The sequence below is a fragment of the Saccostrea cucullata genome, unplaced genomic scaffold (assembly GCF_032062105.1).
Source record: "Saccostrea cucullata isolate Sc308-1 unplaced genomic scaffold, CSIRO_AGI_Scuc_v1 ctg761, whole genome shotgun sequence".
Classification (NCBI taxonomy): domain Eukaryota; kingdom Metazoa; phylum Mollusca; class Bivalvia; order Ostreida; family Ostreidae; genus Saccostrea; species Saccostrea cuccullata.
This window is the reverse complement of record NW_026941074.1, coordinates 89,307-112,174: the sequence shown is the minus strand read 5'-3', so window position 1 is coordinate 112,174 and position 22,868 is coordinate 89,307. Positions and strand designations below refer to the sequence as shown.

Below are 22,868 nucleotides of genomic sequence, written 5' to 3'. Positions count from 1 at the left end.
CACCAAAATTGTACATTACTAAGCAAGACTGGCATAAACTTTTATTTTTCGAATCATCTATTGGCAAGAACGTGTTGTAAAATATCAGTATCCTATATTTAACTCAAATCAACCGCAAACCCTTAATGAAACATTTGGTCATTTTGTATCAAATCACTTAATTTAAAGCTTGCGTTTGCATTTTTATACAAATTGTACATAACACTTATTTTTCTTTTCAACACTTCCATTTCTCTATCAGGTTCAAAGCAATGTTAAAGCAATGTTAAAATTGAGCATTGAAATGGATGTTCTTATTGCAATGTCATTTAATAGTTAACGTAAGCACTACCTTCTCGTGTTCTTCGTCGCCCGCGTGGCGCAGTGGTAAGAGTGTTTTTTAAGAGTCGCGAAGTAAGGAGTCATCCCGAATCTTTGCCATACCGGTTTACATGTAAGTATTAGATATATAACGTTAGTTATCAAACTGATCCTCCATTAATTACTTTAAGAAGGATATGGAGATAACGAACATTATTAAATCTACAAAATCAGAGCAGAGCAAAAACGGACCTCCAAAACATCGATCAGAGGTGGGATCAGGTGCCATGGAGGAGTGAGCACCCCCTGCCGACCGGTCACACCCGCCATGTGCTCGTTGTCATGATCAGGAAATAACGGAAAAAATCCGTCGTCAATTCAGTGTATAAATAATGGACTAACAATTGGTATGAAAAACTTCAATCAGCGTTTGACTCAATGAAAAATTGTATTTGCTGACAAGGTCCTTGTATCGACCATAGAACTTACGAAATGATGACTTTAAACTTATAACTAAAACTTCTCGTATCATTTCAGCAGGTTGTACTTTGACTCATATTTAGACGTTTATAATGGATTTAAACCAAAATATCAAAAGCGTAATATTAATTTCAGTGGCGTAATAGCGTAATTTTGTGGTAAAAAGCGGAAGAATTACGCCAAAAGCGGAAGGGTAGGCAGGTCTGTTTTTATACAGTGAAGGAAGGAATTTTCCATCTGAAATAAAAGATTTTTTTTCAAAAGTTGGTGTTTTCTAAAATTCAAAACCACACTATCAATTTAATAAGCCCTAAAATTTTTAATTAACTGAATATGAGCAGTACTGTTCATAATTCTAAGATCTACGTGTAGTTTGAAACATGTGTTACTGTTGGAATAATGTTTTGTGTATTCATGTCCTGTAAAAGACTTGCATTAATTATTATACATCCATTGGTGATTTGTCGTCTTGAACATTATAACAAATTTTTGCCGTGCGTAAAGCAATTGTGCATTGCCTTTTTGAAATTTATTATTTTAGCATCGTTCTACATACATGTACAGTAGGTACTTAATGTATTATTTTCCAGGGAAATTTCATGAATAAAGTAACAGCTGAGTAATGACAAAAAAAAAATAATAAAAAATACCATAGATAATTTTTGCAGTGAAATAATTATTTTTAAAACACGATATCTAAGTTATATAATCAAAAAACGTGTAAATCCTTACTATCAAAACGATAAGTCTTTTCACTTCGGAGTTCCGAATGACAATAAAGACTGAACCATAAGTGAACGGTGAACGCAAAGTGAACGCAATGTAAACGGAACGAAGTGCGAACGGTGAACGCGAGCGCACGGTGAACGCAATACTGTGAACGGAGAGCGAACGGTGAACGCACGCTGAACGAACGGTGAACGCACGCTGAACGAACGGTGAGCGAACGGAAAAATGGGAATTTAGTACGTTTCAGGGACTGTAACTATAATATGCACTTGATGTTAAGTTGCTTTACACTATTAGACGACAGAGAAAATATGTTTGAAGACATTTTAGAGATACTTGATGTAAATGAGTATGTTTTGTTTGAGGATCAAGATCCTGAACTACAGTTTTTATCTTTAATGGGTTGTGTTCAAGGCACATGCTTTGAAAACATATCATTCCTCGGCTATGTTAAGGAAGGTCAGAGTTCACATTCCTTGTACATCGTATTGGAAGTTTAATTGTGACGTCATTGAAATTTAACAAGCCACAAAAATTTATTAACAGCATGATCATGCGTAAATAACAACTTGAATTTATTTATTTTTATCGATTATTCATAAAATCTTGTAAAATTGCAATACTTGATAGCGATACAAACGAGTAATAGAAGAAAGCCTTTTGTCAAATATGACGTCATCAGCCTTGACATGACGCAGCACTAGTGATCCAGAGGAGTAGATTCACTGGTTTAATAATTACAAGAATGCTTAAATAAATATGATACCATTGCTAATTTTAAGACCTAATCATTAAAACTAAAAGAAAATAATTTATTTAATACAATGTGTATAGAATATGAATTTATCTAGTAGCATTGAAGCTGCACAGGGATAAGGAGTATAGAGATTATCGCTAAAACGATGAGCGTATTCGTGATTTACTTGAAAAGTGCAAGGGCATAGACTATTCTGTTTGAGCTGAAATTTGGAATATTTATTGCTCATGTAGTGTATATTTTGAAAAGTGCTGGGAGCTGATCCTCTTCTGCATAACATTAATTTTAATCATAGCAGAATTTAAGCGAAGTGGAAATATTTTGCTATTATCAGCATTTTTGGCAAAATTTTAAGTACTTCGCAAACAGCACTGAGTAGCTCCCAGCACTTTTTGGGTAGAGGATATAAACATCTTTTAACGTGTATCAATTTCTTTCTTGAACCAGAAGTCTCTGTCGAGACTGTAGCTCTACTGGTATGTACTTATCAAAAACCATTGCACTATTTCATATATCTTTGTGTAGTCTACTTGTGTGCCAACTTATTTTGAAACCAAACTGGAACTGTAGAAGGAGTAGCGTTTTTAAGGAATTTCACAAAAAAATCTATTTTTAGTAACCATGGTAACACCGTTCATCGAAATCAGAAACCGATGCACTATTCTATGTATCTTAGTGTAGGTTACTTGTGCGCCAAGTTCTATTGAAATCAGACCAAAACTGTAGAAGGAGTAGCGTTTTTAAGGAATTTCACAGAAAATTCTATTTTTAGTAACCAAGGCAACACCGTTCATCGAAATCAAAAACCGATGCACTATTCTATGTATCTTAGTGTAGTCTACTTGTGTGCCAAGTTATATTGAAATCAGACCAAAACCACAGGAGTTCGCGTACCTATCAATTTTACCGAAAATTTCAGGAAATAAAAAAAATACGTAATACCTATAATAATAACACAAGGAGTGCAACGCATTTTACGTCACCTGGGTACCCCTTGCTTAATATAAAGGCTGTCGAACAATGAATATTCAATCGAAAATTATAAAACACAAACCAATCTTTTTGGAAGGGACCATTTTTTATGGCTCTTAATGCATAAGATTTCAAACTCATGTTTTACAGCAGCAGCGGTGACATTTCTCCTCAACTTCGCTCAAATATCTGTTGTCCGCGACGCCATGACGTGACGTCACGGGCGCGTCCATTTACCCAAAAAGAAACAAAACTGCCTGAAATGCTAATCTAGATGATTGAGGTCATATGCGAAAATAAACCAGAGACAAGTTGGTAGACATTCAAGAAAATTTAAAACGGGGAGGTACAAGTACTTGTACTCGTATCTAAACGCAATGTAGTTATCTCTAGTTAATTGTGTATTATTGTTTATTTTTATTCCTTTTGGGTAAATGGACCGCCCGTGACGTCACGTCATGGCGTCGCGGACAACCGTTGCACTCCTTGTGTTATTATTATAGGTATTACGTATTTTTTTTATTTCCTGAAATTTTCGGTAAAATTGATAGGTACGCGAACTCCTGTGCCAAAACTGTAGAAGGAGAAGCGTTTTAAAGGAATTTCACAGAAAATTCTATTTTTAGTAACCATGGCAACACCGTTCATCGAAATTTAAAACCGATGCACTATTCTATGTATCTTAGTGTAGTCTACTTGTGTGCCAAGTTATATTGAAATCAGACTAAAATTGCAGGAGGAGGCGCGTTTTGAAAAATTGTTTACAGACAGACGGACAGACAGACGGACGACAGACAGACAGACAGACGGACGGACGCCGGATGCATAACTATCGCATAAGCTCTTCTGGTCTCTGACCAGTAGAGCTAAAAACAAGCGTATGCCCTTGCACTATCCCCATTTCCTACTTTCATCTTAACAATTCTATTTTTATACAAGTCACGTGACAAACAGCTGATACGTGCGATATAACTGGTAATAACTACGGCCCAATCCTATCCATAATTGATAGCTATATTACATTTTCTACAAGTATTCAGTTGCTTTGTTAATTTTTTTTAAAGAAGCAATACATATTTAAACGGTGCAAAGGTTACATTTTCCATATTGGTCCTAAACATAGCTGAGTCACAAAATGGAAATGCATAATGATAATAGTTGCCTCAACAGTTTATAAAAACAAAAGTCTGTTTGCCATAGACTGTCGAAACCTGTAATGTCCTAGCAAAAAATTGTACATATATATATATATATATGTTTTTTTTTCGCAATTTTTGTTGTTAATTAGTTAATTATCTGTTAATTCATACAAACTCACCATTAATTTGGAGGAAATAAAGAATATCTTATCTTATACCTTACATATTATCAAATGCACGATGCCCGTAGAAATGGTTTATAAAAAAAGCCTAAATTGTTCTGAACTCATTTTAAAAAGTTTCCTCCAAATCAAAACTGGAATACATCGACTTAGACGTTCTTTACTTTCAATAGTATGTTTTATTCGTCTTTTAAAGTTACCTTGATCGGAAACTTGTACACATGCAATATACGGATCAATGTCTGATTCAAATCAAATGAAGATGCTCATTCGTAAGAAATCCAAGAAACTTACTACATTATTTTTCTTCAGAGTTTATTACTGTAGTTGTATCACAGAGATTTATCTCTGTAATGATTTTTAACTTATAAAAGTATCTTTAACACAATTGCCTGCTTTGTGTACAAAGACTTTTAAGGCTAGGCCCTTAAAATCAGTTTTGGTACAACTAAACATTCTGTCAATATAAAGCTTACAATGTGCATCTACATGCATGCAAGTATTACATGAAGTATAAACGTTTTCAATACAAATATGTTTTTTAAATAGAGAACACAATTATGCAAAAAAATGTTGTTGATCCTTCATAATAGATAACTGTCAAGGTTCCCACTGTATTTAAGTATGTTTCACAATTATATCGGTGAGGAATGTTTGAGCAAAGGGATGCATTAATTGATATACATGTATGATTTATTTGAAATCGCTCGCATAACTGTAAGAAAAAAATAGAAATCATATAATATTTGTACTGTGGTTTGAGTTACATTGGGAGTAATAAAGATATTTAAAGGATATTTGCCCGGGGGTGGGGGTTCTTTGAAATTGCGACCAACACAATATTTTGCGCCTGTCCTCTGGTTGTCAATACCTGCTGAATTTCTTACATTTAATTAATAGCGAGAATATGATGTAACACGATAAGCAAGCCAAAAAATCTTATACCAGCTACATCCCCAGTTGTTAAAATCGATGATTCGTGCTTAAAAAAATATTTAAATTTATATTGGTCATTTGAACAAACAGAATGGATGAAATGAAATCGTAACATACAAACATGCAGAACTTCAATGTTACGGTCGTTTCTTGCAGAAATAAAAGCCAAAATTGATGAACGAGAATATGTAATTGGCGACATCATGTACCGATTCAGGTATTATATAACTGAAGTTTATCTTCAAATATTTACATTCGTTGTGTTCTACTACTAAGCCAACTGTGAAATTGATTTTAAGTTCATTTTGGTGCATACTCACGCCTAGAACCAGAAGTCTCTGTCGAGACTGTAGCTTAACTTGTTTGTACTTATAAAAAAACCATTGTACTATTTTATGTATCTTTGTTTAGTCTACTTGTGCATTGGCGTCGGAAGCAAATTGAAAGTGGGGGGGCTAAGTGTAAGAAAAAAATTTTTGTACCTCCAAAAAAACCTGACAAGCAAAAAAAAAAAAAAAAAAAAAAAAAAAAAAAAAAATAAGGGGATTATTATTTCCCAAACACGAAAATCCTATTGTGTGTGTGTGTGTGTGGGGGGGGGGGGGGGGGGGGGGCAAGGTTTGAAGTCTAGTACCAACAAATTTTCTTCCAAATACCAACACTTTTACCTATTTTGTCCTATACTAAGACGTTTCTAAGGAATGTGGGGGGCTAAACTTTCGAAGATGTATTCAATGTCTATACTAAGTATATGTTGGGAAAAACAGTGGGGGGGCTAAGCCCCCCCTAGCCCCCCCGGTTCCGACGCCTATGTTGTGTGCCAAATTATTTTGAAATAGACCAAAACTGTAGAAGGAGTAGTGTTTTAAATGAATTTCACAGAGATTTCTATTTATTGTAACAATGGCAACACCGTCCTCCAAAATCTAAAACCCATGCACTATTCTATGTATCTTAGTGTAGTCTACTTGTGTGCTATGTTATATTGAAATCAGACCAAATCTGTATAAGGAGTAGCGTTTTAAAGGAATTTCAAAGAAAATTCTATTTTTAGTAACCATGGCAACATCGTTCATCGAAATCAAAAACCAATGCACTATTCTATGTATCTTAGTGTAGTCTACATGTATTCCAAGGTATACTGAAATCAGACAAAAACTGTAGAAGGAGAAGCGTTTTAAAGGAATTTCACAGAAAATTCTATTTTTAGACCCCATAGCAATACCGTTCAAGGAAATCAAAAACCGATGCACTATTCTAAATATCTTAGTGTAGTCTACTTGTGTGCCAAGTTATATTGAAATCAGACAAAAAACTGTAGAATAAGTAGCATTTTTAAGGAATTTTACAGAAAATTCTATTCTTAGTAACCATGGCAACACCGTTCATCGAAATAAAAAAAAACATGCACTATTCTATGTATTTTAGTGTAGTCTACTTGTGTGCCAAGTTATATTGAAATCAGACCAAAACTGTAGAAGGAGTAGCGTTTTTTAAGGAATTTCACAGAAAATTCTATTTTTAGTAACCATAGCAATACCGTTCAAGGAAATCAAAAACCGATGCACTATTCTAAATATCTTAGTGTAGTCTACTTGTGTGCCAAGTTATATTGAAATCGGACAAAAAACTGTAAAAGAAGTAGCATTTTTAAGGAATTTTACAGAAAATTCTATTCTTAGTAACCATGGCAACATCGTTCATCGAAATCAAAAAACCCATGCACTATTCTATGTATCCTAGTGTAGTCTACTTGTGTGCCAAGGTATATTGAAATCAGACCAAAACTGTAGAAGGAGTAGCGTTTTTAAGGAATTTCACAGAAAATTCTATTTTTAGTAACCATAGCAAAACCGTTCAAGGAAATCAAAACCCATACACTATTCTATGTATCTTAGTGTAGTCTACTTGTGTGCCAAGTTATATTGAAATCAGACAAAAAACTGCAGAAGGAGTAGCATTTTTAAGGAATTTTACAGAAAATTCTATTTTTAGTAACCATGGCAGCACCGTTCATCGAAATCAAAAACCCATGCACTTTTCTATGCATCTTAGTGTAGTCTACTTGTGTGCCAAGTTATATTGAAATCAGACCAAAACTGTAGAAGGAGTAGCGTTTTTAAGGAATTTCACAGAAAATTCTATTTTTAGTAACCATGACAACACCGTTCATTGAAATCAAAACCCATACACTATTCTATGTATCTTAGTGTAGTCTACTTGTGTGCCAAGTAATACTGAAATCAAACTAAAATTGTAGGAGGAGGCGCGTTTTGAAAAATTGTTTACTGACAGACAGACAGACAGACGGACGGACGCATTACTAGCGCATAAGCTCTTCTGGTCTATGACCAGTAGAGCTAAAAAAAAAACACGGAGAAACATGCGTTAACATGACGTCACAATGAGGCTGCAGCGACGGTATTAGAAATGCAGCGATATAAGACAGCGATAACGCAGTACAATTAAGGCAACACATGAAAACCAGATGTATCTGTCGAGACTGAAGCTCTACTGGTTTGAACTTTTAGCAAAGGAAGAGAAAAGTACTTAAGCAGCTCGGATTTGAAATTTTACAACAGCAATAAATAGAATAATGATCGTTGATAAAGTATCTTTTTGTTCTAAGTGTGGTCTACTTGTGTGCCAAGTTATATTGAAATAAGACCAAAGCTGTAGGAGGAGTAGCATTTTGAAAGAATTTCACAGAAATTTCTAATTTTAGTAACCACAGCAACAGCGTTCATCAAAATCAAAAACCGATACACAGATTTATGTATCTTAGTGTAGTCTACTTGTGTGCCAAGTTATACTGAAATTGGACCAAAACTGTGGGAGGAGTAGCATTTTGAAAAATTGTATACAGACAGACGGACGGACGCCGGACGCATAACTATCGCATAAGCTCTTTTGGTCTCTGACCAGTAGAGCTAAAAATATGGTAATGAGGTCATAATGAGGTCTGACGTCATGACAGTTGCTCAACCCTGATTAATCCTTATAAGGAAATAGAGCTCAAAATAACTATTTACCGATATTTGCAAGAATTTGTAGCAAACTTCAATACATGTACTTTCATGTTTAAATAAATACTTAATAGTGATTTTCTTCTACAAAGAATAGCATATCTATAAAATAATTCACTTTTTTATGTGCCGCTTGGCAGCATTCGGCTTCAGCCAAACGCTTGCACTCGATGACACGGAATGTTGTTTACATCTACAAATGTGGCGACATCAGCTGAGATATGCAGTGGATTTTAATGCAATAACCGGGGAATCTGATAAGAATATAGGGATAAGATAAGAGAAAAGCATTGTTTAACCCTATTACGAGAATATGAGAACATTATTTCGGAAGATAATGGAAGACTGAGACGATCATCATCTAGCTCCCTAGATCCATCTCTACAGTACATTTAGCTCAGGTATGTATGCGCATGTATATCTAAATATTTTATAGAAAAAACCGATAGCAAGTGTGTATATGATCATTTACATGTATCACAGTCAGTGAAAACCTAATGCAGTGTATTGCGATTGTGTGTATATTATGCCCCCCCAACAGTTCCAACATACACATACAAAGTATATTAGAATTTATTATGTAATTGGACCATAAATATATGGTACATGTACAGAGTTCTTGTCAATTCGCTTATTTTCTTTGAGACATTATGTGTAGTAATGGCGATCAACTGTGACAACAGTAATACATATTTACACTAAATTAAATTTGAAATTTCATTGTTTTAGTAAATGAGTTGAAAATGATTTACTGAACATGTTAGGTTATTTTCTTTCTGACAGTATATAAACATGCTACATAATATAATTATAAAATATTTTCTGTATCATCATGTTGAAAACAAAACCTACAGTTTAAATCTATGTTTGTAAATTTATAGAATTTCTAAATTAATGGAGGAAATAAATTTTTTTTTTAGTTTGATTGCATGTTAAGTCAATGAAATTCTGTAACTAAATTTTGGAACTTTTTTGTTTTAATTATATGATATATAAAACTTCTACTATTGTAGCTAGCTGTCAAGAGTTCCAGGCTTGAGGATGAATAAATAAAAATCCTTTCCATTTCTCCGCAGGGTATGTATGCATCTAAAGTATTTCACATATTTTAAGCATGTGATGACATTTATTTTTCATTTTGGTAAAGATGAAAGAATGATTTTTTTTCTTATTACTTTGTCTAGTAAATGTCAGAGGTTTTAATTTCCCAGAAATGTTTTGTAACACATTAAATATCTTGTATATCATGATTTGTTTTGTGAGTGTAATGTCATTTTATTCTATTATTCTATATTTTCATTTAGTAATCTCATAGCATTATAATGTGTTGCAGCTATTCTCAAAGAATTGGATCTATGAATTCATTCAGGCAGCAAGTTAATCCATCATTTAAGGAAAATGGTATGCTCCATGATATTAGCTATTATAAATCAAGCAATATTCCTGGCAAAATCATAAAATATAACAGTAGAATTGCATTTAATTTATTTTGCAATTAATCGTGCATTCAATGCTTCATGTTTTAATACATTGTTTTGAATTTAATTTAATTTTAAACACCAATTTACTCTCAATAACGGTATGTATACATGTATATCCTGACTTTCTCATACTTGTATTTTCATAATTGACTTCATCCACAAGAACATGAAGTGATGGAAATAATTTTCACCTTCTCAGTATTCCTTATAAAGTCTACCTATGAATTTGAAAAGCTGTTTATGAAATAAATTTTCTTGATCAATAAATTATGCTTTGACTTTTTCATATACATTTACTTATACTGTATAATTATTGTTTTGTGTGGTGGATGTCAATCTCCATCAAGGTATTATTTCCAGCATGTACATAGTGTTAATTTGTTTTTCTATTAAAGGAACTAAAAAGGAGATTATTGATTCAAAACAGGTACATGTAAAGGGACCACGATTTTATTCTGAAGGAGAGGGTTGGTTGGCATGTTTTCCCAAGTCATTTTTTAAAAAATAATATTATTTATTTTCCTCTTCACTGAAAAAATGTCTGGCAAGCAAAAAAAAAACTCTCTAATTCATAAGAGGTGATCGCTGGTCTGGGGCAGATTATTTATTTCTTATCCAGTCCGGGACATGTGTATTTTCAACATTTTCGAGAAATGCCCCCCCCCCTCCTCTTTCGGAATGAAATGGTAGTCTTCTTACCAAATACAGAAATATTATTGCTATCCACTTAGTTCTTAAAACGTACAACTTAAATTCCTTAGGAGTTGAAGGTTTAAATGAAAGCCATCATGATAGAACCTCGTATGCGAAAATAAAATGAAACAAACCAAAACATTTTCTGATGTGTACACAAGTGTACACTAAACAAAATTGCTAACGCACCACTTGTAAATTTTCATTTGTATGTAGAACATTTGCCGGATCAGTTCTAGTGTATATGATATGCCATGATTACAAAAGCAGTGGGAGTGACAAATGTCTTGGCATCATGAACAAACCCACGAAAACCCTTATTGTCCGAAAACCAATTTCCAGCTGTGTACTGCGCACCAATTTTGCACATGTATGAAATTCTTGATCACTTAAGGGGTCTGTGAGATTGCCCTACATTGTAGGAGTAGTCCTCACTTAAAAATCAAATTACAAAGAGTCATTGACTCTCATATCTCCTAGTAATCATCTGATACCTTAGTGTCCATACCAAATCCACTCCACTTCCGGTCTACCCAGTTTTGTGGAACAGTTTAAAATTTCTTTTATGCTGCAAACTTAATGCCGTGATTATCTATAGTAAGTATTTTTATGTTTGTTAATCTATTCGGAACAATTTTTAAGAGAGAAATTCATAACCTTTCTATTGTTTTTATTTTTTACATTTTTTTTCTAAAGAAACCCCCTGCAGACGCCATCCTGTCTGCTTTTGCACGCTCTTCTAACGTCAAACGCCGCATACGGTGTACTTTTTCCCTGTTTTTTAAATTAGTACAAATGTAAAGAACATAAAAACAAAGAAAAAATTGAAATCGTTTTCTTCAAAAATGGAATAGACACGATTATATCTTTTTCTACGAATTGGTCACACTTCAATAAACATTGTAGTTATTTATAAGGTTTAGCATTAATAAGCCTTATTTTTTGTTAAAGTAAGATATTTATATATCAAATAGACCATAAAAAGGTTTTTAAAAGTAAAAAATTAATTTTCTTAGGTGGTGCGTTAGCAATTTTGTCCAGTGTATGTATAGTAGTGACAGAGTTGTATAGAACTTCAAATTAAATGTTGCATTGATGGAGCCTATCAATTGACTATTTAAAATTATAATTGAATAATTCCATTTTTATTAACAATCGGCGTTTTGGATTATATGCTGCAGCAAAATTTACACTACGTGTAGCTGCATGATATTGTGTGTTGACACATATTTGAGGAAATGCGGAAGGTCTAAAAGACGTCTTTTAGCATACATCATTTATATATTGTATAGAGAACGAAGTCACAAAATAGAAGAACCAAATGTTCAGGATGTTTGATGCATACAGTTTGATTTAGTAAAAAATTCCAAAGCAGTCCTCAAGTATATTTATTTAAAATCTACGAAGTAAACAAACTATATCAAGTACATAGGCGTCGGAACCGGGAGGCTGGGGGGGGGGGGCTTAGCCCCCCCACTTTTTTTTCCAAACATGAACTTAGTATAGATATTGAACATATATTCTAGTTTAGCCCCCTCACTTTGCACAGATACGTCTTAGTATAGGTTAAAATTGTTAAAAAAGTGTGTGTTCGGAAGGATTTTCGTGTTTAGGAAATAGACATTTTTTTTATGCTTGTCAGTTTTTTTGGAAGGGAAGTACAAAAAAATTCTTCTTACACTTAGCCCCCCCCCCCCCACTTTCAATTTGCTTCCGACGCCAATGAAGTACTAAAGAGTTATCTCCCATGCTGGGTCGGCGATGCGTTTGAAATCTTTATTTAGATTGACTGTACCAAGATTTCAATTTTTAATCAAAAAGTACAAGGGCCAGGCGACAATCTAAAAAGTAGGTTTATATTTTAAATTATTCGTTTTACTATATAGTTTTCAAAAAGTGATGCTCATTTCTTTGTAATCCTTTAGGTAATTTATAATTATCTATGAAATTAGGAAAATACCCTATTTTTCATATGCTACTGTCTGTTTTAGTTGAATAACTTAAATATATCGGAAAACTAACTGAATGAGCATTGTTTTTGCAAAAGTATAGATACATAGGGACAATTTAAAACATTGTGCAGTTACTTTTTTGTTTGCCTTGCCCCTGACCTTTTTTGGTTAGATTTGACAATTCATTTGTTGACCTAAAATCGGAGACCATGTGACTTAAAAGGGTCACATGATGACAAAAATACCGATGTGAATAGCGATGGACATACTCTTCAAGATAACATAAAGCTATTTTAATTAGAATGTCTTGCCGAAAAATTAAACAATTAAACATTAAGTGTATCATTTTCGGTGACTTTTTACAGAAAATGTTGCTTTAACTGTACTGCGAAATTCAAATATTGAGTATATTTTAATTGCTACCAAACATGTAAAATGTAAATATAAGGAATGTTTTTCACTTTATTGTGAATTATTGGTGTGTGAATCACACATGCTTGCACGCAGGCATATTTTTTCATGAAGCACTAGCGCGCTTCATGAAATATGCCTACGTGACAAGTCTGTGTGATTCACACACCAATAATAGCAATACCCAGTGATTTTTAAAGAGTAAAAAAATTGTTAGTTTTTTATGTCCATTGTGTAAAGTATGACCCACTGATTCCATATCAGAAATCATTTCTTAAATTGGGTGAAAAATGAGCCTTAAATGAATGTTTAAAAAATTCAGAATTCTTACAGAGTTATCCATCTTTCCGAGGAAAATGATTGGAAAGTGTACATCAGCAGATTAAAAGCAGATAATGCAGAAATACTAGATCAAAACAATTTTAGAATATAACCTATGTACCACTTTGTTAATTTTATCTTAAATGTCATAATTTTCTCATGCCACTGTTGAGACACAGAAGAAAATTTGACACAGAATGTCAAATGCAAGAGTTGTCTTCCTTTGTTTTCTTTATTTATACAGAATAGCTTATGTCTCATTATTCGTAGGCTGTGTTGTCATTTAAAGAAATGAACTTAGCAATAAAAATCAAAGTATGATTATAAATGAAGTTTTCATTTGACTTTCACTGTTTTCTTCACCAATGCAAGTCAATCTTGAAATTTATTCTTGTTCACTTTGAGATGAACCCTACTTTCGTTTTCGCGCACGAAATAGCCTTTGAACGGAATTTCATTATTAAAATGCTTTAGGATAATTCAAAAACAAGAATATAACATTGAATCATCTTGACAATGAAGTAAACAGACCATCATACGTTCAAATCACGTTGTGTACATTTTTTCTACACACGTGTTTGCTGGCTGCTACAATCCGAATTTGCTCCAGTACGCCTTAGAAAATTCGTGTGGCGAACAAGAACGGTTAAATTCTTGCCTGTAAGTGATATGCATTTGTAGTGGTATATCAGAAGAAACTATTTTTGAATGTTTTGACACTGTACTCAATTAGAGATTTTTTAAATTTTAAATCTATTTTTAAAACGACAAATCGCGCCATACTTCAAACATTCAGGGTTGGTAATGCTAGGGGGGCATCTCAAACTTCACAGAAAAGTCATCAAAACGTTTGAAAACACGAGAGAAAGTAGTGTATTTAGCCGTACTTTTCAAGCTCTTTTTTGATACGGAATCAAAACGAGGCTGAGGAAATCTGGAAAGTTATCTCCCCCTTGCTTGGGCATTGCTACCAATTACTCACACAAAACTTAAAAACATTCCTCAGTTAAATTCCTTTGTCTCTTTGTGGATATTTTAAAATTATGTGTCATGTATTCAATAAACCCTTTCAATTTCTTATGTGGAAGCGATTTAAAGTCGGTTATTTCTTTCAAATTAGAATATATTGTTAAGGTCTTCTAATTAAAGAAAAAGAAAAATGAATTACCCGTTTTCTTGATATTTTTTTCAGAATGGTAAATTTATTGTTTTCTCCAACAAGAGGACAAAATGGCGCGAAATTAAAATTGATGACGTAACGTTTATAAAATGGATAAATTGTGAATTGTCCTTGTCCACAAACAGCAAGATGTTCACTGAGTTTTATTTTTCTGAAATTTATTTTTACTGCATGCAGATATGACCTGTGCATCAAAAAACCTCACTAATTGTATACATCCGCCGGATGCAGAGAATTATACATAGAGAAACCGGGACTGCCCTACGCACTCGTATGTACGTATACACAGACAGCATATCAACCAACCCGAGTACAGAAAAATAAAACTCAGTGAACATCTTGCTGTTTGTGGACAGGGACAATTCACAGTTTATCCCTTTTATAAACTCAAAACAGAGAACGTTTTAGAAAGACGGGAAAAAGAAAAACAATTTATCAAGATTATAAAACCATCCTTAAATAGTTTGATATAGGCTGTCTCATGACTTTATTATTTATTAAGCTATGAATCATGTTATTTTACTTTGACTCTATAATACGTTCCTCTATAAGCATTGTGACGTCATTGCATTGTTGTTGACGTTATCAACAGGTAACGTTATAACGTCATATTTTTGAATTGTTTTGAAATGTAAATCGTCTGAAGAAATAATGAAAAAAGCGCTTACGTTTGACTAACATTGTTGCCTTGTCATTTTTTTCACACATATATATATATATATATATATATATATATATATATATATATATATATATATATATATATATATATATATGAAATGTTTTGCAAAAGGAATAAATATTAGTTTTTAATAAAATTCTTTGGAAAAAAAGAAATTCAGAATAAATTAAAATTGATTATTTACATCTTTAAAAATTTTATTTTGGTCAGTATTTTGAATTGAATAACAAAACTTTTTTTTTTTAATTGAAGAGAACTGCCATACTTTTATATTTTTCATTTTCGCATTTTGTTCAAAGAACGATAACTCTTCACATTTGGGCGTTTCAACATTTCAAAAAGCAACGTTTCTGTATAATAGAATATCTATTTTCAGAAGCTTTTCGGTTCTAAGAAAATATAAGAACTTAAATTCACCATATAGAGCATTCTGGAGTAATAATCTTTATCAAAATTTTGTCTTTTTCCATCATAGTGTTAATGTGCTAGCGCGCAACATGGATTATGCCAGCAGAGCAATTGCTTTTCATAACGCCATGTTTACTGAAAAACGTTGTTAATTTCTTAAGAAACATGATGCAATTAATTAAAAAATATCCCTTTTAAAAAACGGAGTTTTAAAACCCAAGATATACATTGTATAACGATTTTAGAGAATAGGCTCTTTTAGCATAAAATATTTAACAATATAAGATTTATGCCGCGCACTGAATCTCAATAATTTTAAATTTTATCGCAAGAAAAATGTGACATTAATTTGTGCAAAAACCAAGTGAGTTCAAAAAGTGTTTTAAGCTGTATATAATATTGAAAAATGCAGGATATTATTTTCAATTCCTAGTGATTAATATGCAATTGATGTAATTACATATTTATACATTTTCCAGCTTCCTTAATTAGTGTAGAGTTTGTTCAAATCATGCCCTCCCCCTTTCAAGGATTTGTTATGAATACTTTTGGTTTAAAGTGTACAATAATAAACTGATTTCTGCTTTTTTCCGTAGCTACAGTGCTCAGGTGAGCGATGTGGCCATGGGCTTCTTCTGTTGAAGTCATGTTTACTGATCCAGCAATGTAGAAATGCAGGAAGAAGGTCACACACACACTTAACATTTTGTAAAATTCTTAACATGAACAGCTGCATTGTTTCAACGCGAAATGTAATTCACCTCAATTATTACATTTTGCGTCGAGATCAACCAAAAATGTAATACCGCAAAATATAATAACATACTTTGTAAATTTTTACATTTTGCGTTATTACATTTTGCGTCGCGATCAACGCAAAATGTTATAACGTGCTTTTTCGTTGTTACATTTTGCGTAGTTTTTATTTTTGCACTGAAGACAACGCAAAGTGTAATAACACAATATGTAATAAAACCAAATATAATTTAATTATTTGATTGCGTATAATAAAATAGAACATTCATTCACTTAAATATATACATGTTACCAACATGGGAAACACGCACGCTGTAAAAATATTTAAAAGTAAAACATTGAGACCAATATTAGGGTTTTTTAGGACATAAATACATCTAATAGTATCGTTTTTTCTGACTCTGATTTTAGTTATATTGAATTCACTGTACTTATTTATAAAGAATTAATTTAACTTTGATTGGCTTATTTTTATAGTCTTATAAAATTTCTAACCAATAACACTTAATTTATTTAATTACCAAAAATAAATCTCTTGATATGTATGTATACATTGGTTAACAAATTAGACGTGTATGTGAAGGGCAGGGATAGAGTCGGGTGTTTACTTTGTATGTTAATAATTGCATTAATGTTTTTTTTTTGCTCGTCTGCAATGCTGGTGATTTTCATGGAACAGTATGGTATCATTTGTCAATAAACCCCTTCCCGCTTTACATTCACACCTGCCAGTACAAATAAATAGTTTTTTTTTTAGATTCATTGCATTTGTCTAAAAAAAAACAAAAAAAAAGCACACTGTCAATACATTTTGTCAGATTTTCGACCGATCATTATACCGCTACATTTTCCCTGCAAAAACAACTAATTACCGCTACATACTGAATCAGCCAAAAACAACTCATTACAACTACATACCGACTTAGCCAGGTATGGTTCGGTATATGAGTTCTAATCAACAGAATTTACTCACTATCTAATTAAAACGAGTACATAATTATAAATAACTCTGAAGCCGAAATTTAATTATCAAGCGTCATCTAAACATTATGGTAACCATGCATTGAGAAGTTTGTTACAAATCGAAGAAATGCCGGCTTAGTTATCGATGGTTATAATCATAAATAAAACTAGAGCCGAGCTCGTTGCAAAGCAACGAGTAGGTCTTCCGTCCTGTTTTACCGGAAGTAACTTTCATTTGAAACAAAAAGAGTAATGAAGTCGAAAAATGGTTTAATCCTCAAAATCTATGTTCATTTTTGCAAAATCAAGCTATTTTTGGCAACTTCCGGTTTGACCAGAAGTACCGTCAACGGACGGAAAATTAGGATTTAAGCTTCCAGTGACATATGATATCCAAAAACCTGTCAAGAACAACAAAAATATGCAATTTTTGACTACTCCCGGTTTGACCGGAAGTAACGTTCCAGGACGTATTTTGCCAACCTCATTAAATAAAGCTTGACATTTTGAACAACTTGGCTTATTTGACGTATTATAAATTCTTAATATTTTTTTAGATATTAAACAAAAACTTCCAAGGGCCCTAGATCCCTTATTTTAGGGGCCAGCCCCTTTTCAATGATATCAAATGAAAGCGCTTGTAATTATGCACAACTTTTATTCTACATATTTTAACAAAATATTTTTAGTTTTCAAGATAAAAAGGAAAATATCTGTAAATTTTCGCTCTTTTAGGCGTTCTAATTTTTTACCCGATAGCGCCATTTTGAATGCAGAAATCGAAAAAAAAACCCTTGAGCACAACTTCAATCCTTCTGTTATCTAAAACAAGTAAAATTTCTGCTCCAGCTCTAGTGGTCTCTGAGCCTTTATCCGGAAACGAAAGCCTATAATTGTGTTATTATATTTTGCGTTTTTACAATTTGCGTTGATATCTACGCAAAATGTAATGACGCGAAACGTAATAATCCTTAAAAGTGTCTTGTTACTTTTTGTGATATTAAATTTTCCGTTGATGTAATGTAATAACGCAAAATGTGATAATCGAGGTTTATTACATTTCGCGTTGTTATTACATTTTGCACTGTAACACTGAATTCAAAAAGAAAAATAATTAAAATAAACACATAAATAAGTTTTATCAGTAATATTGTTTCTTCTACTGACGGTTGTTGAAACAAAAAATTAAAAATCCATTTGTTTATCGAATCAACTTGAACAAATTTAGCCTTACCCTTCACTTGTACATTCGAAAATTTATGAATCCTTATATACTGGCTGGAAGAAATGGTGTTAGACACATAGTAATGGTAATCTATTTATCCATCTTAAAATAACAAAAAACAATCTTTTTACTTACAAAAAAATCCATTTTCTCCTTTTCGCCGCCATCGCCTTTTTTCGTCTTCAGGTACCTATACATGTAAACTGAAGAACAAAATTAATATAAGTGTGAACTCAACTGTACTGTCCATAAACAGTTTTTGAGGTAAAGAAAATGCAGAGTTGTCTGTTACTTACGAAGGCCATTTTGTAGCGGGCTTCCGTCAAGATTATAGGCATAATACATGATAATACAAAATTATTTTCAATTCAGCATAGTTTTAGATGTATTAAGTTTTCATTAACCCTTAAGTGCAAACGATATTATATTATAAGAAATTGAAAGAAGCACTAATTCTCGTACTCAAGGACATATGCAAGGTACGTTACCTACTGATAAGTTTTCAAGATATCGGTATTCTAAATTTAAACTTATAACTCCATTACTTGTTTTTAGACAGAAAATCAGCATGTTACAATGCACCAGGGGTTTTGATAAAAATAATCATGAAAATGGTTGCATTATTCAAAGAAAAATGTACAAAACTTATAAAACAAATTCCAGATTTTTTTCATCAAAATTTGTTATAAAAGAGGTGTACAATTCAAATCCATTATTTAGACATTCAAGGTATTGCACACGGGTCCTTTATTTAGTGAAACTCTTCAACTCCAAGGAAAAACCCATTTTCGTTTAAACTACGTTGCGTATTACATTAAAATTGTGAAAGTGAAGGTAATTCATTTTGTGCAGAAATCAAATTTGACTTTAGAATTTATAAACAGAGACATCGCTAATCTCTGAGAACTTAAGAGGGATCAGGTGACTCAAGATTTGCTTGTGTTTGGTTACATCAGTCAAGGTATTCCTTGCTTCACGTCGGTTTTTTGATGGTTTAAAGTCCCTCTTAAGAATTTGTCACTTATGTGGAAACGCCACTACTTGCTGGGTGGAGAGATACAAATTTTGACATATTCCTAACTGTTTCTGTCTGTCGTCGTGCATCACCAATTCAACATTATTAGCTTCTTCTCTGCAACCCCTTAACCAATTTGAAAAGAAAGTATCCATGGGTAATGGGAAACAATATTTGTGAATTTTATGGTCCCTCCTCCTTGGGAATTGAGGGGTTGGACTAAAACTATCTTACAAAAATCCTCTTCTTAACTTTTAGACATCACGCTGTTGACATGTTAGTAATCAGCATTGAGTCCACTATAAAAATTGTAAAACACTAGGCCCTTGGGATTAGGGATTCTAGTGCTAGGGCCGGGCTAAAAAGATTAGTGAAAATGCATTATATCTTTGCAAAAATCATCTTTCTTGCTCCTGGGCATTAAATATATTACCCAATTTCATGGTTTGTTGAATTAGGCTGCCTTTTCCAAAATTGTAAAATGCAAGTTCCCTGGGTCACGGGGTATGTTCCCCGAACGTCAACTACAAAACAAAGCCAAAAAAAAAAAAACAAGTATCTTGCTTCTCCCTTTAAAAACTGATGCCGCGACACTGAGGTATACATGTGTAACAGGAAAGGAGAAAATGCATGGCTGGACCGGGAATCGAACCCGGGACCCCTGCATCACTAGTCAGGTGCTCTACCGATTGAGCTATCCAGGCCGATATCCACGGCCCGAACCATTACATTCCTCCCTCCTTAAAGGTCTTTGGCCCTCCAAAGACCCCAACCCAGGCTCATCCCTGGCAGGTCTTTCACCTGTCAATTCCAGGGCATGGCACGGCACCAAATCTGTAACAGGAAAGGAGAAAATGTATGGCTGGACCGGGAATCGAAACTTAAATTACTTAGAATACTCTACATCCTAACTGTTTCCTAACATGAGAAAAACGTGAAACTAAAGCTAAAGCCAAAACCTAGAGAACTTGTGAAACAATAAGATTTTCTTAGCTCACTAAGTATCTACTCAAACAGTGCTCATAAACCATAAGGTTTTCTTAGCACAGAAAAGAGGAACTAACCATTAGGCTGTGTTCCCCAACCCAAGTGAAGAAAACTGCTCGAACACGGGTTTAAATACCCTAGCTAGGCCCAAAATAAAAGCCAATGACTATCAAAGATCCTAAAGCTAAATAAACCAATCAGAACGCAGCTATCAAAAGTACTACGGAAAGACTGCCAACATGGATGACATTTCCTGTTTAGAAAGCAAAACATGTGGAAAGTCAACTCATGTCCTAACTTACAAAAGACAAATAATAAAGGGCTTTTACCTAAGTAACAACTGAAAACAAAAGGTAAATAGAATTATCAGACTGATATACCTGCAAATACTTGTAAAATAGGAATTACGAAACGATGGCTATGAAATAAAAATCTAAACCACTACACATGTAACAACCGTGCAATGAACTTACTACAATTAAATTTAGAATAAAATAAGAATCCCTTTGTCAGCAAAAAAAAATGTGCCGTATGTTGCCAAATATATAAGGACAAATTGTGGTTTATGTTAAGGAATGAAGCTTATTTAAACATATTATACGATATAACATAACTTGGGGCAGTTTACGCATTATAAACCGCGAAGCAGTTTATAAAAAAAGCGTAAACTGTTCCAAGTTTTGTTACATCGGATAATATAAGTTGAAATAAGCTTCATTCCTTATAATTTAATATCTGTGAGACAATGAGACAATTTCCCCCAAGAATAAGGCTTCATATTGATTAAATTTAAAAGTAACGTCAAGCGGATTAATACGTTTTTTGACGTAATTCATTGTGACGTAGGCAAGCTTTGTTACACCAAATAGATAAAATCCAATCAAATGACGTGTAACAAGTAAAATAAAATTATTTGTAATTGAAGCTTTCTTCCCCATGATACCTGATACGACCTCTGAGAACCACTGAACTTGCTCTAAATTTTTATTTTAGTGGACTTTTCGACTTGATTACCCCCCGTCGGGATCCGGGTTAGGATAGGTCTTCAGTACCCCTTTGCTTGTCGTAAAAGGCGACTAATCGGGACGGTACCTCGGATGAGACCGTATAAACCGAGGTCCCGTGTCACAGCAGGTGTGGCACAATAAAGACTCAAAGGCTGTAAGTGCCGAGCATTGGCCTAAATGTGCAGCACATCAGCGGCAATGGTGACGTCTCCATGTCAGTAAAATATTCTGGAGAGGGACGTTAAACAGTATACAATCAATCGACTTGATTAATGTTCGTTCCTTTAACATTTTATTCTTATGACGTAGCTTAATTAATTTCAATCATAGTACTTTGAATTTCCTTAAAGCTTTTCTTAAAGAAAAGTGTTAAATACCTTGTAATTATTTTTAGAAATCACAATTTTGACAGTAATACAAAGTTATATTAGTTTCATTTGATGGAAAGAAAATTTAAATTATACTAATTTTTCGTATTCATTTTAATAAAAATTCCTTAAAAAAATGATGTACAGATAAACACAAGTACTCTTTAGGAAAATGTACATCACGCTATTCTGCGATTTGTTTAACAATTTAGAAGGTATTTAGTTTAAATCGAATTGCACAAAACTAGTTTTGGTCTTATTTATATCTAATTTAGTGTTTGTATGAATTGGACATTTTCGTCCCCGGTGCACAATTACCTCCAATCAATAGTTGACAAACTAAAGCATCCAAATGTTCAAGGTTGTGGCCAATGTCAGAAAGTTTTGTTATTTCATCATCCTTTTTAAGTTCCTCTGCTTTCCAGAAACGTTTCCACTGAATGACTTTCCAAGGCGTTTTCAGATTTAGTCTGTGCTCGAAGATCTGAGTATTGCGATTCTTTAATGTCACCAATTTCAAAGGCGTTTTCAGATTTAGTCTGTGCTCGATGATCTGAGTATTGTGATCCTTGATTGTAAACACGAAAACGTCTTCTGTTTTTCTCTAAATTGAGAAAGAACTTATTAACCCTTTATGCTTAGTTATTTTTCAGTGCCACAGTCTATGGCATAATTTTATCATAACATACGAAAAAATATGAAAAAAGACAAAACCTTAAAACAGATGACAGGGATATTATCGTTGGAGGCATGATTATATGCGTCTGGAGAAAGTACACCATTCCGTAGAGAAATAAAGACCGGCAAAGGAATTTTCTCATTCAGATCTGTTGAAATAATAAATGTAGCTTCCAATTATTTCTTATTTACTCAGTAGTTGTTCACAGTTAAACTTAAG

General features: G+C 33.2%; 1 protein-coding gene across 1 annotated transcript in view; it reads right to left on the bottom strand.

Annotated features, from left to right (window-relative positions):
- LOC134257058 (uncharacterized) overlaps window positions 1–22,410 on the bottom strand; it is a gene marked incomplete at its 3' end in the record, with an annotated part of 39,339 nt that extends 16,929 nt beyond the window's left edge. The window contains exons 1-2 of the mRNA XM_062739708.1: window positions 22,289–22,410; window positions 18,729–18,796 (exon numbers count right to left, since the gene is read on the bottom strand). Of these exons, the coding sequence (XP_062595692.1) occupies window positions 18,729–18,791 (63 nt within the window). The remainder of the gene's footprint in view (window positions 1–18,728; window positions 18,797–22,288) is intronic.
- Between the last annotated feature and the right edge of the window lie 458 nt (window positions 22,411–22,868).